The 13,950-nt window shown below is 43.1% G+C and overlaps 2 protein-coding genes across 2 annotated transcripts; one reads left to right on the forward strand and one right to left on the reverse strand.

Moving 5' to 3' along the window:
• The first annotated feature begins 3,855 nt into the window (after positions 1–3,855).
• Positions 3,856–8,625, forward strand: LOC146607672 (basic immunoglobulin-like variable motif-containing protein). The gene is made up of 9 exons (XM_085348232.1): positions 3,856–4,375; positions 4,457–4,586; positions 6,440–6,535; positions 6,629–6,733; positions 6,817–6,911; positions 6,990–7,122; positions 7,920–8,003; positions 8,081–8,177; positions 8,256–8,625. The coding sequence occupies exons 1-9, from the start codon at positions 3,901–3,903 to the stop codon at positions 8,550–8,552; spliced, it is 1,512 nt and encodes a 503-aa protein (XP_085204358.1). The 5' UTR covers positions 3,856–3,900; the 3' UTR covers positions 8,553–8,625.
• Positions 8,626–10,506: 1,881 nt separating this feature from the next.
• Positions 10,507–13,551, reverse strand: LOC146607673 (uncharacterized). The gene is made up of 8 exons (XM_085348859.1): positions 13,297–13,551; positions 12,128–12,195; positions 11,899–12,056; positions 11,717–11,820; positions 11,239–11,400; positions 10,951–11,156; positions 10,702–10,781; positions 10,507–10,619 (listed from the first exon to the last, which is right to left on the reverse strand). The coding sequence occupies exons 1-8, from the start codon at positions 13,453–13,455 to the stop codon at positions 10,555–10,557; spliced, it is 1,002 nt and encodes a 333-aa protein (XP_085204985.1). The 5' UTR covers positions 13,456–13,551; the 3' UTR covers positions 10,507–10,554.
• Positions 13,552–13,950: the final 399 nt, after the last annotated feature.

Raw genomic sequence — 13,950 nt, forward strand, 5'->3', positions numbered from 1 at the left:
AAATAATGCCTTGAAATAATGCAGAAAAATATTAACCGTTATGTTATTATTCATGCTGTCATTATTAACATTTTTTGTAGCTATACTGTTAAAAGTGACATACACTTTTAACAGTATAGCTATGATCAGCAGCTATGCACTCTGTGTTTGTGTGCATTGTGGTACAGGGGTCGTCCTCTGGACCACAGGGCGATGTATAAAGATGCTTGGGACAGCGTCTGCCTTCAGTCTCAACTTTCCCTTTTTAGTACAAACTGATCTGCCTCAAAATGTGCCTACAGACTAACTTCATTATATTTATTTCCATATACACAGAAACTAATTTACAGAATATGCAGCTCTACATGTCATTACATGTCTATAGGTTTATAAAAGTTTATGTTACATTAGTAACTGATGATTCTTTGCTAAATATCAGCAGGCAGTTTCCCATTCAAGCCTACTGCATGTCTGCATTTAACTTGCTCTCGGCAAAACCAATGGAGGTATTGAGATTCTCAACTCCTGGGTTTTTGGAAAATGTTTTAAGTATATGCCTTTCTGTGTGGAGTTTGCATGTTCTCTCCGTGTTTGCGTGGGTTCTCTCCGGGTACTCCGGCTTCCTCCCACAGCCCAAAGACATAACTCTAAATTAGCCCTGTGACAAACTGGCGACCTGTCCAGGGTGTACCCTGCCTCTCGCCCTATGACAACTGGGATAGGCTCCAGTCCCCCACCCTGAAAAGGGATAAGCGGAGGAGAATGGATGGGTGGATGGAAAAACAATGTTAACTTGTTACAATGGCGTTAAAGCCATAGTAGTAACTGTTAACGCCGTGGGTAACGGTGACCGTTTACTCACCGCATACATATATATTAATGAAACTACATATAAGATAACATTTTTTTTAAGTTAATGCATTTAGAGATTAATAATTACCACAAATAATAAATGTATCGACGGACGTGTCTCTGAGTCTACAAATTTAAATTGCCCGGTATGCACTTTCAGGAACTATCTGAATATATCACGTGACGCTGACGAGACTCGTCCATTCAAGCGCTCTACTGTGATTGGTTTAAACTGAGAAATAATTTTACTGAGACGGGAAGAGGAGGCGCCAACTGGACACGTCCAAATATGTAGTAAATTTAATGCAGTGCAATAACATACACATGTGTGCGATGAAAAGTGTTTTTGCTCATTTAAACTTTCTGTTTTTGTTTTTTTAACAATCTTATAAGAATTTAACAACGTTGATATTTCCCTTCCTCCCGGTTGCTCCTCAGAATGGTATAGTCCGATGGACCTGCTCAGGAAGAGGCTGCGGGTCAGAAGGACGACGTTTGTTGCTTATTTTCGGCTATTTTCCACATTTTTCGTGCTAATGTGTGCGGCGATTTGGTAGTTTGCTCTCAGCTTTATCTTTTTCCGCCTCCCCGCCAAGGGTGGTCATTACTGAAGATTTTATGAGTCTATCTGTGATGCTGAAAATGACGGCTGGGCGTGTTTACGTCCGCTAACCAAATTGGATGTTTGTGGGTGATCGCAGCAGCTTTACAGGTGAACCGTTAGTTAATGTTTAGGTGGATATCAAGAGCCATGCTGTCTGTTTCTATGATAGGTGACTCATTGTAGGCTAAAGGCTAAGAGGAACAGTGCTTGTTTGTCTCTCCGTGAGCCTGACAAGTGACATTCAGGATTATGTCTTTGGAATTTGTTATGTTCATAGTTTCAGGTGTTTTCGTTAACGTGGACCAACACTGGGTTTGCCAGGGGGACGATTTAAAGACTGTATATAAATGAGGGAGCTAGCTTGCTTTACAATTGTATAAGACCCTCTGCCTATTAACACTCTACTTTGTCTATAAAATTTCTTTTTTGATATCTGCTTCATGTTTGTCCACCATCCCTTCCAATGAAGATCTGAGCATCTTCAGCTCTACCTCCTGTCTCCAAACCATACATGAAAGCAGGTCTCATTACCATCTTGTAAACCTTCCCTCTCACTCTTGCTGCTCTCCTGTCTTCACCTCTCTCGTCCGCGGTCGAGAGAGTTAGTTACCCCAGTTATTTAAACCGATCTATCTTCGTTACCTGTGCTCCATCCGTCTCTCTTTCATCCACAAACATGTATTCAGGCTTGCTTTTACGGATCTCCATTCATCCTCTCTCCAGTATATACTTCCACCTCTGCTGCCACTTCACCAACGCATGGCACAACATATAAGAGCCACCTCCACGTGACAAGACTCAGCAGTCCATCTGCATCTAAAGAACAAAGGTCACTCTTTCGAAAATGCCAGTGTTCACATTTTGGACAGAGAAGATGGATGGTTTGAAAGAGGAGTAAAAGAAGCCATTTATGTCCACTGTGAGCGACCATCTTTGAACAAAGGCGGTGGCTTACGACACCAACTGTCTGCCATCTATAATCCAGTTTTGAGTTCCCTTCCCAGACGCCTTAACGCCCACTCACATCCTGGGCCATATGACCTCAGGAAATCACATGATAGGGTGGGGCTAGGTTTCACAATGAGCTCACCCGAAACCTTGGCTGATTATGACCTACACCCGTTTTCACACCTTGGCTCATGTGATTGGGTAGAGGATCATTAGGGGGTCCTTTTGTCCCTCTTGGGGGGATACTCCCACAGGGTTTAAATCTGGGACTCTCCACCATTTGACCCTAGAACTGAAGAAGCTTCTCGGATGAGAGATGAAACGTCTTCAAGCAACTTAAAGAAGTCTTTCGTTAGACTTCCACCTCTGCAGACTCCACTTGATCACTACGGATCAGTGTCATCTGCAAACTCCTGCCTGACTTCATCCATCAGCCTCTCCATCACCACTGAAAAAAATTTAATCTCACCCCCAACTTGAACCCATCTGTCACTCCTAACACACATCTCCCCACTGTCTCGCTGTCCTCATACATGTCCTGCACGACCTTAACATACTTTTCTGCCACTCCTGACTTCCTTATGCAGTTCCTCTTTTGGCGCCTTATAATATCCTTTCTCTGATCCATGCAGAGACCGTCAATCTCCTTCTGACCTTTTCTGTACTCCCCCATCAACACTCCCTAAGCACACATTACATCTGTAGAGCTCTTTCTCAGCATGAAGGCATACTGCTGCTACTTAACCTAGCTTCAACAACTCTTTCCCACAGCTTCATGGTGTGGAGCTCTGCACATCACCCTTGTTCTTGAAAATCAGTACCAGTGCACTTCTTCTCCATTCCTCAGGCATCCCCTCACTCTGTAGGACTTAATTATTTAATTATTAAGCAATCTTGTTGAAAAGTCCACTGGAAATTTTTGATAATGATGGATTTTGCTAGTTATGGTAACTGTTAGACTAAGAAAGTTGGTTCATGTGTTTCAGGAGCTTTTTGGTTCTGCATTCTCTCCAATGTATGATCCAAATACATTTGAAGGCAGGTGATTGGATGCAAATTCCTTTCACAGAAGCAAAAATATTAAAATATTAAACATCACGTGCAACAAAAAGGCAAAAATAAAGTAGAATAGTTTGGTAAAATAAAATACAGTAATGGAAGACAAGCTCAGTGTGGTAAAAATTACAAAGAAGAAGGAGAGGGAGAACAAATACACAGAAAGAGCTTGGTGAATAAAAATCTGTTGTGATATGTAACATATGTAAGATTCCCCTGTGTCTGTGTTTGTGGCAGCAGAGCTGAGCTATCCTGATGTAATACAGATGTTTCTGTGTCAGATAAAACTATTAGCTGACTGATTTCTCCTATCTGAGTGCAGTGTGAGGTCTCTATCTCTGCACTTTCATCTTCTTCTCATATATTTTGAATAACCTCCTTTTTTCCCTGCAGAGGTCACTTCTCCATCATCGCGTTCCGTCTCGTCCGGTTCTGTTGCCAGTCAGCTTAGCGGCCGCTCGATGCCTAACACCTCAGAGGGTCAGGGAACAAACCTGTCTGGGTCTGCGGAGCCATCAGGGCTGCAGCGGACCGCAGACAGGGAGGAGGAGCACAGCCTGATTCGGTCCCTGGCCCGGGATGCCGCGAGGGTGAGGCGGGCTTCTAGTGCTGAGCTCCACCTGCCGTGGACCTGCCCGGTCACACACTCCCGTGAGAAGTTCTACACAGTCTGCTCTGATTATGCCCTCTTAAACCAGGCTGCCTCCGTGTACTGCCCCCCAAACACAGGCAGGGACGCGCTCTCAAAGAAGCAGGATGACGGATCCCCACGTGTAAAGCCCAAACCCTCCACAGAGCTCAGTGCCGCACACACTGGAGGTTCCCGTGGGGGGGCAGGCGAGGACTGTGACATGGAGGACGTGTCCAAGCCTATTTTGGCCTGGGAGATTGACACAGCAGACTTCAACACTGCATATACAAGGAAAATAAGAGCAAGTAAGAAAGGTCTGGAAGTGAATTTAATCAGTTTGGTTTACATGATGTCACACTTTGATGTTTTTTGAAACACTTTTTCAGGCAATGGTAAGAAATGCGGCGCTAAGAAGATGAAGTCATCCGACAGACCCAGCAGGAACCTGCAAGATGTCCCTCCTCACGCCTCACTGGAGGAGATCAAACAGAGGAAAGTGCTCGACCTCAGAAGATGGTAATGTTATATTTAGCCTCCATTTTCATTTCCTCCATGTTCGTGCAGTGACTTTTACAGAAAGGAAAGCAGAGACCATCCCCTCCATCTCCCTGTACACACAAACAAAAAACATCTCTCTTTACTATTTACTCACTATTTAACAAGATAAACTGGATCAGATTAAAACATACCATTCATGCTGTTTATTTTCACTCTACATGGACATCTTCACATTTTTGTATCTACTATCTGTTTAGGAAAAGAACCAATAAAACACTATGAAAACACCTCAGTATACATGAAACTGTTTTATTGGAAAGTTGTGCCTAAAATATCAAAAGTAAAAATAATCACTCTACAGAATAATGTTCTCTCTCTGTGTTAAATCGTGTATTATTTATATTACCTTAAACATATAACTGCTGTGTATGTTTAAGGTTGAGCGCATTGTAAATAGTTATTCTGTTTAATGTTTAATGTCCAACATCACATGTTTGCGATGATCTCTAAAAAAGTTAATGAGCTGATAAATACAGGTCTACAAAAGTATATGAAAATATTAATCACAAAAAAATAATCTGAATTAAAAGCGTTGAGTGTTGTGTGACGTGGTTAATGGTCAATATCTATCGGGGGATTAAAATATGGATGGAAAATGTTGGTGGAGTGTTGGCAAAACAGCTGGTTAAACCTATTATGTTTAGAGATTTTTATAGATGCTATTCTGAAAGTGCTGCTGAGCCTGCACCTGCTCAGCTTGCCTGTTTTATTAGACCAGACATGGTCAGCGCCACTGTCCATTATGTCCATTATGGTTATAGCTTCCCTTGCTAATGTACTAAAGGAGTTATTAACATCCTTTTCAAACTTCATCTTCTCTACATCACACATGTCGGCTGAGGTGATTCGCCGACGGTAAATCACTGAAGCTCTTTTACTTGCTACTCCACCACTAAGCTGTGTTTCCACACAAAGGGTCAATCATAATTGATATCAGAGCAGTGAAAGCAGAGCCGGGGTTGCTTCCCTTGCATTCTTGTTTCCCATCAGACCAGACGAGAGGTTTGTCCAAAATGTGCATATGCAAACCATCAGAAAAAAGCTCCTCCGGTCAGTGTTACTGGGAGACGGACACGACTATATAACAGAGGGAGCTATGGTCTCCATTGTGCATGAAATAAGCGCAGCTTTAGCGACAACTGCTGACTGTGGCCACAAGATGGCAGTCATGTAGAGGATGGATGGAAACATTTGATTGTCTGAGATAAAAGGGGAGAGATTGATTTGACTCTCTGCACTCTCCATTTTCACTGCAGAGCTTTAGAGCCAGCTCAATGCCCTTTTTTGTCCCCTGGGGTCAGGATTTACTAAAGAAGGGCAGTAAAGTTTTGAAACCAAAGAGCGAGGACACGGTCAGCGCATTTGTGTTTATTTGAATGAGTTTTTCTTTCACAGCACAACGGCTGTCTCGTTTTGTTGTCGCTGTGGCTGTGACAGCTGCATCTAGAAGTGTTCATTTATCTGAAATTGTAATTGCACAGGCGGATGACTGAAAGCTGTGAGGGCAGTGCCAAATGTTTGCCTCTGTCCTCCGGGTTTTTTCTGGAGTAAGACTCTGCCATTCTGCTGAATGGTTGCACATTGATTTAAGGCAGTGAATATTTGTTACCTTCCTACTGTAATCCAGCATTTCCTGTTATTTCTGGCAATTTTGATAAACCAATATGAATACTTGAAGAAATTAAACCCCACATAAAAAAGTATTTTCATTGCAACCCCGGTGATTCTCCAGAAGCTCTTGTCTTCTTTCGGAGAGGACCCGTTACCTTAACAGAAGTCTGTCTTTTGTGTTATAATCCATTTTTCTGCAGGTACTGCATCAGTCGGCCACAGTATAAGACGTCTTGTGGGATCTCCTCGCTGGTTTCCTGCTGGAACTTCCTGTACAGCACGCTTGGCGCAGGAAAGTGAGCAGCCTGCATCTTATCTCATAAAAAAAAAATCAGCTTATGAAGTGTGGGCGATGAATAAAAGGTGTAAATGTTTGTTTGCATTGCCAGTCTGCCACCCATCTCTCAGGAGGAAGCTCTGCATATTCTGGGGTTTCAGCCGCCGTTTGAAGAAATCAAGTTTGGTCCCTTCACCGGCAACGCTACACTGATGCGGTACACAAACCTTCCGTCTTTTACTTTAAAAAAAAAAAATCTAAAGAGTGCGCAGGTCTGCAGTCAGTGCGTTTTCCTCACAGGTGGTTCAGACAAATCAACGACAACTTCCGAGTGCGAGGTTGCTCCTATATTCTGTACAAACCACACGGAAAGCACAAGACAGCAGGAGAAACAGGCGAGTCAGCTGACCCACTCAGCGCTGTTATTCTTACAGATGTGCAGCTTGAGTGATTAAACTCGTTCTTCTTTTCAGCTGAAGGAGCTCTGATGAAACTGACACAAGGCCTGAAGGACGAATCCATGGCCTACATTTACCACTGTCAGAACCACTACTTTTGCCCCGTGGGGTTCGAAGCCACGCCGCTCAAAGCAGCAAAGGCGTACAGGTAACGCCACGTCACAGCAGTTAGAACTGCTCATTTAGATCAGTGCTCGCTAAAAGCTGTGTTTTGAGATTTTTCTGCTAGCCCCTGCACAAAATATAATGAATGAGGTTTCGGTTTACTGCATTGATCCACATTAAAGGCTCATTTTATTTTATGTAGATATTTACTTGATGATGCTCGTTCATTTTTTTTTTTACTTTTTTAAACTTTTTAATTTAGCTTATTTCTTTTTGTGTAGAGTTGTTTTGTTTTGTCATATTTCTTTGTTGCATTGTTTGCTGTAAGTTTACGTTTGTTAGAGATTTTATTTAATCTTTTGGCTGCGTGAAAAAGACGTTTTAATGGGACTCTTTGCAGTCCTGAGGACAAAGTCTTGACTTGAATTAGAGGGTAAGTAACAGGAAACTGTTTATTCTTAGAGGTGCTCAGGAAGTGTGAACACCTCTTTAAAAGCAGAGGCTTCGGCACATTCAGGTGTGTGCTAAGTCTTCCCAGGAGTGGACATCCCAGCATATTCACTCCATGCTCAAACCCTGCAGTGCTCAGAGAAACTCCATAACTCTACAGGCCACAATAAGCATGTTAAAGGTTAAATCCATGAAAGCACACTTTAAAAAACTTAATTTACCTAATTTTATGACCCTCTGAGGAGCAGCTGATTTTTTTATTATGTCCTGAGATGTAAAATCTTATGGACTTAAACAAGAGACTTTACATTCTTAATGTCACCATATGAAAATATTAACAAATTAGTTGACTAGTTTTTAGTAACAGATGTTGTCCTGTTTTCTGTGAAGGGGCGCTCTTCCCACTAACGAAATGGAATACTGGATCTTAATCGGGGAACCCAGCAGAAAACATCCGGCTATTCATTGTAAAAAGTATGTTTCTGTTCAGTTTTTACTCCATTTCCACGTCTGCTGCTGTTAAGCAGTTTAACAGGAAGTTCTCTCTGCAGGTGGCTGGATATCGTGACTGACCTCAACACCCAAAATCCAGAATACCTGGACATTCGCCACACAGAGAGGGGGATTCAGCGCCGCAAAACCAAAAAGGTTCCAATTCTCAGACCAGCTGTTTAAATGTTTGTGTGTCTGAGATGGTGAATAACTAAAAGGCTTCTTCATTCGCAGGTAGGTGGAAACCTGCACTGCATCATGGCCTTCCAGAGGGTCAACTGGCAGAAGCTTGGCCCCTGGGCGCTGAATTTGGAAAACCTGCGGCACGACTTTCACCAATCTGCCACGGAAAGGGCCCACGCGAGCGACGACAGCGAAGAGAGGACGTCAGCCAAGCGGATGGCCCAGCTGGGACGCTCGCACAGCATGGGAAGCCAGAAAGACACCAGCTGGAAACGCCTGTCCAACAGCACGGAGTACAGACAGCGCAGCTCGCCCGACAGCGACCTCGAAGAAGACATCACAGACTGAAAGGTTCTTAGGGATGAGCAGGATGAGGACTGAGTATCTAAACAGTAGTGAAGTTATGAAGTTAAAGAATAGGTCTGGGGTTTTCTGCAGTTTACTGTTAATAAACGGCATGAAAACACCAAAATGCACTGTTAGTGAAGCGTTAGGACTCTTTAAATGTCCAAAAACAGCTCAGATACGTAGTTTCATTTTTTTTTAAATCATCTCCTAAAACTGCTCGATGCATCCATTTCTTCTGCTTATCCAAAGTCGGGTCACTTCTAGGCTCAGCAGGTTATGCCAGATATCCTTTTTCCCAGTGACCTTTCCCGTTCCCCCTGCGGCATCCCCAGTCAAAATGAGATATGGGTCTGCTAGGGGGTCTCCTCCCAGTTAAAAACTTATAGAGGGAAGTGACCAGGAAGCAGTTTTTATTGAATTTATTGACAGTAGAAGCTTTACAGAAATCACAAGAGTCTTTTTTGAATATTTAAGACTACCACATGTTCAGCTCATTTTAGTGCTTTGAAGCAGATACTCTCTTTAGGGTGTTTTCACTTCTTGTTTGTCTCCTGTGGCCATATCCTTTTTCTTTGCTCACTTTGTCCTTTAGCAGTGAAGACAAGCAATATGGAGACAGCTGCTTCGCAATCATTACAGAGGCAGTTCCATGACTGATCCACATGAAATTTCTGGCCCATGTAGCATTGCGTGCAGCTTTCAGGTCAGCAGTAACTTGAAATGGTTTTCCAGCCTTGTGTTTTCAGTCTGAAGCAGTAAACCGACAAACTAACGAAGTAAACTTTGAGGCCATCAGTCGTCTGCGTCCTTCTAACCGGGGCGACATTGAACCAGTTACAGTTATTTCCTCTGGAAAAAGGTTGAGTGTTGAGTGAGTAAAAATTCAGAAATAATTCTCAAATACATGTTTCCCATGTAAATCGTCTCAACTTTCTCTTTGTAACACTACGGCAAGTTTGGTTCTTCGGTCTGTGGAAATGTGGATTGGCAGCAGCCGAATTTCTTCAATAGCTCTGTGTTGTTGTGTCGAGACGCAGCAGAAGAACTGAAATTAATAAACTCATTTGTAGCCGCCTGTTGCGAAAAGCTCAAATATTTGACCAATCAGAAAACGTGCAACACTTCTGCAGAATATCCCAGCAGAACGTTTTCTTCTAATAGAAACAGGGAGGATGCTTTGGTTTGCTGTAATCATTCCCGCAAGAGATTTGGCCGCAGATCATAAATGAATAAATCTATAAATAATAAATAAAAGGAGCTTTGAGAAGTCGGACCCACTCAAAGCAAACCTCACGGCGTTGCCGCTCATCACAGACACGTTTCTGCAGGTTTAATCTGAGCTGCACCGACACATCCACTGTACATTCTTTCAGACGCAGCTCATCGTACAGGTACAGGAGGTGGGATCGTTTCTCACCTGGCGTTCAGCGGCTCGTCCAATTAAAGTATCGTGAAAGCTGCTGGCGTTGTGTTGTGTTTCGTGAAATCTCCGGGGGGACGGTAGACAATCCTGGTGTTTAAACACAGGAGCTGTAGAAACTTTGGACACTCCGAGTGACACTCATGGTTTATTTCAGACACGAGCAGTTCCTTTACATGTTTCTTTGCACCTTTTGTGGGTCCGTTTGTCTCTGACCCACACACACAGTCATTGTGTACCTAAGTGGGTTTGATGTAGTGGTTTATTTATTGACTTATTTTACAATAAAATGGGATTTTTAAGAATTCCTGCAGCATTCGTATTTCTTTTTTGTTTAACATTTATTGTGACTCTTCCGGTGTTGCTTTTATTCACACGGCTTATTCACAGTCTCATTTCATGTCAAATAAAGCATATAGAACCCTTTTTACCATGAAAGTCTTAGTCACCAGCATCATGTAATCAATCACAGATTTCATTATAATTTGCAGAAAGTCAGCAGTGACAGGTTTCTGCCTCCTTCAGCTTGTCCTGTTCTTGTAGGCAGCCAAGTTTTGAGGCCTCTCTGCAGAGGCTGGAGGTTCAACGCCCCTTTAACTGCCGTCTTAGCTCTGCTATGTGAGCAGGGCCGATACGACAGCATCCCCCTGTAAGACAGAGAAGAGCTGCTCAGAGAAAATGCTGCAAAACAGAAAAAGACTGAGTATAAGAGAAAGCAGCTGAGCTCACCTATCAGAGCAGCGCCCTGCTTCACCCACATGTGGCTCAGATCAGGCGTCCATCCTGATGGTTTTCCTGATGTTTGCCACCTTTGAATGAAAAAAAGATCCTTTACTGAATCCACACAGATATTTAGCAGATTTTCCTTTTTCTCTTTAAGGAATCAAGTTTTTATGGTAGCTTTATGTTGTATTTACAGAATGTAAACGTTGATGTGAGGCGTTTAGACTTAGTGTGTTAATTTAGCTTCAGACCCACCCCCGCTCAGTGTCCCACTCCTCTCCGCTGTTAGGGTACACCACCCAGCTCATGTTTGAGACGTGCAGCGGTCCAGCAGAGTCCAGCAGCGACTCCACCACGTCTGGAGGACAGCAGTTGACTCCCACAGCGAGCAGCTGCGTGGATCTCTCGGCGACCCGCATGGCGTCAGCGAACAGGCTGCCGTCCGATATACGCTTCTCGTCCTGATGGCGAGGCGAGTCATTGTGTGACTAACAACGAACTAATATGGATCTTTCGTCATCGCTGTTCACGGGCAGCGATTACCTTACAGGAGAACGACAGCCAGGCTTTTGAGTTTGGAAACTCCCTCAGCAGCTCCACCACAGCCTCCGCCTCTTTGATGCTCGGGATTGTCTCAAAGGCGATCAGATCAACTCCCGCAGCTGCTAAGCAGTCAACCTGAGGCCTGTGCCAAACTTTAAGCTCCTTCAAATAGATTAAAGACACAAGTGTACACAGCTTAAATGTGTTTTACAATTAAAATGTCATATAGATCTCTGTTGTACTCAAAATGCTTCAATTTTGTTTGTAATTCTGAAAGTAGCCATAGTATTAAGGTAAAAAGTGTCATAGTGTCATTAAATATACTGAAGTTATTGTCCCAAAAAAGGAGGTACTTAATGATTTTTCATGAAATGAACCGAAAATATAAACAGAACCAGAACCGGAGATATAAACAACTATTCTGGGTAATCTTCTCAAAGCAGGCATAAAGTCCAGTAGGTGGCTGAGGGGTACCTACTTCAACACTCATCTGCTCTGCGTAAGCGCCAGTGTACTCCGAGCCATCATGGAGAAAGGCCCCGTACGGCCCCACAGAGCCTGCCACCAGGGGGCGTCTCTTCCCTTTACAGAGAAATAAACAGTGAGATTATATCACAGTTTACAGCAAGAGTCGGCTCAGCTCAGCGTAAGCTCTCCTACCTGACTCAAACCTCTTCACCGTCTCTTTGGCCAGATGAACTCCGGACATCAGCAGCTCTCTGGCGCGTTCAGCGCTCACCTCCAGGTGGCTGATGAATCCTGGGATACTTGCCTGGTATGTGGCTGTCGTGATGACATCAGCACCACTGAGGAGGAACCTGTTCACACAAAGTGTATACATTAAGTGCTGATTGATTTGTATTTACCAACATTTTTTGCATGGACACACCTGTAATGAGCATCTCTTATGGCCTGAGGAGCAGTGTGCAAAAGCCTGGCGCTCCACAGAGGGTCTCCCTGCATATGTAACACACACACACACGAATTTCAGTCCAGATTCACATTAATAAAAAAAATCTTATATTTGATCTGTAAAGACCAGATAAAAATATTATTCACCTGTTTACGTACTTTATATTTCTCAAGAGGGCAGATTTGGGAAATTCAGTAAAGATAATACAATGAAAAAAAAATAAAAGCTGTGAAAAACAAGTAGCTCACAGTCACAGACAGGCCGTGAGAACAAGGCCAGAGGATATATTCAGGTCATTTAACCATCTCTCTGAAAATAAATACAAAACTATGCAGGTATTTTCTGCTGCAAAGATAGAGTACACTCAGATCGCAGATGAGCCTTTGATGCTCAGGTTTGACTGACTCTGTAAAGTTCAGCAAGCTGTGATTCTAAGTAGGGAATATCTGCAGTCTACATCCCAGGTGAAGCATTGTGAGCAACTAACAAGTCCCAAGTTGCACAAGTTTCACCAGCACGTGTAGGAAATGCAGGTGTGGTGACGACTGGAAGTTTCTCGGGTGGAGTGGACAGAGTTTTTCTAACTTCACAAACAGATGTGCTGTAGACAAAGAAACTTAATGTAAGAAGAAAAAACACTTCTGTTTTGTTTTGTGCGCTTTTGAATCTCTTGGGTTTCAGTGGGTTGGACATCTCAGGGCCACATATGCTCCCATTCAGGTGACGTCTTTTTCAGGAAAGGCCTTGCGTATTTCAGCAGGATGATGGTAAACAGCATGCTTCATCAAATCTGAGTCTGAGTGCTGAACTGCAGGCCTGTTGTCCAGACCTTTCATCAAGCAAAGCGTCTGGAGCATCATGAAACCAAAAACACAACAAAGGAGATTCAGGACTGCTGAGCAGCTAGAATCCTGTATCAGACCAAAATGGGATGACATTCCTCTCCTGATAAGTCCAGCAGCTGCTCTCCTCAGTTCCCAGACACATGGCCTTGTCCCACCCTTTTTTTTATAGATATGTTACTGCCATCAACTTCAAAATACAGACATGGATTAAAAATAGACACAAAACATCTCCAGAGAGAAATTAAATTAGTCTAATCAATAGAAAATGGTGACCTGTTGCAGGTTATTTTTATGATTTACCTGCAGTTTGGCTCCATGCGCTTCCAGATCAGTTGCCAGTCCACCATCTAGGATCAATGGCCCTTCATCATTAACCATTTGTGTGAGAAGAGCAGAGGAGCCCATGGAGCAACACTTTATTAAAAGATTTACTGGAGAATTCTTTGCACTGCTTTTCATAAGAAGATCATTCAGTCAAGTTACTAACGCTGACTCCTCTGAAATAACACCACCGGGCAGCTTAATTATTCACACAGAAGAGAGTGAAGTGCAACATCAGATCCTTCACGTTTCATAATGTTGTCCTTCCGGGTAACAGTGAAGGTGCGTTTATGGCCGCTCAAAACTGAACTTCTTCGCAGCATCAGCAGACCGCCACTAGATGTCCTCCTACACAATAAATGCACACTGTATTTCACCAGAATCCGATTCTTGCTCGCTCCTTTACTTTATAAACAACCACTGGAGCAAGACAGCGCAGCTTTTCTTTTGTACTGCTTTATAATTATCACGTATACAGTTTAATTTAAGATATCCATCCAATCATTTATGACTAATATATTACATTTTAAGGTCTGCATAAAAACAAATAACAAAAACTGTGCTGAAAGGTCAGACTTCCCATGAACACGTGAATGCACCTCTGCAGTTACTATAGAAACGAAGTACGGCTAA

Source organism: Diplotaxodon limnothrissa, linkage group LG23 (assembly GCF_057381915.1).
Source record: "Diplotaxodon limnothrissa isolate DT_005_m linkage group LG23, D_limnothrissa_male_GT1.1, whole genome shotgun sequence".
In the NCBI taxonomy this organism is placed as follows: Eukaryota; Metazoa; Chordata; class Actinopteri; order Cichliformes; family Cichlidae; genus Diplotaxodon; species Diplotaxodon limnothrissa.

Excerpts from the sequence above, each read along its gene's own strand:
- LOC146607672 (XM_085348232.1), top strand. The coding sequence starts at position 3,901 with ATGCCTAACACCTCAGAGGGTCAGGGAACAAACCTGTCTGGGTCTGCG. Across the intron at positions 4,376-4,456 it reads TACAAGGAAAATAAGAGCAA|GCAATGGTAAGAAATGCGGC; the intron begins GTAAGAAAGGTC and ends ACACTTTTTCAG. Across the intron at positions 6,734-6,816 it reads GGCAACGCTACACTGATGCG|GTGGTTCAGACAAATCAACG; the intron begins GTACACAAACCT and ends TTTTCCTCACAG.
- LOC146607673 (XM_085348859.1), bottom strand. The coding sequence starts at position 13,455 with ATGAAAAGCAGTGCAAAGAATTCTCCAGTAAATCTTTTAATAAAGTGT. Across the intron at positions 11,821-11,898 it reads GGTGAAGAGGTTTGAGTCAG|GGAAGAGACGCCCCCTGGTG; the intron begins GTAGGAGAGCTT and ends TTCTCTGTAAAG. Across the intron at positions 11,401-11,716 it reads CAGAGCAGATGAGTGTTGAA|GAGCTTAAAGTTTGGCACAG; the intron begins GTAGGTACCCCT and ends ATCTATTTGAAG.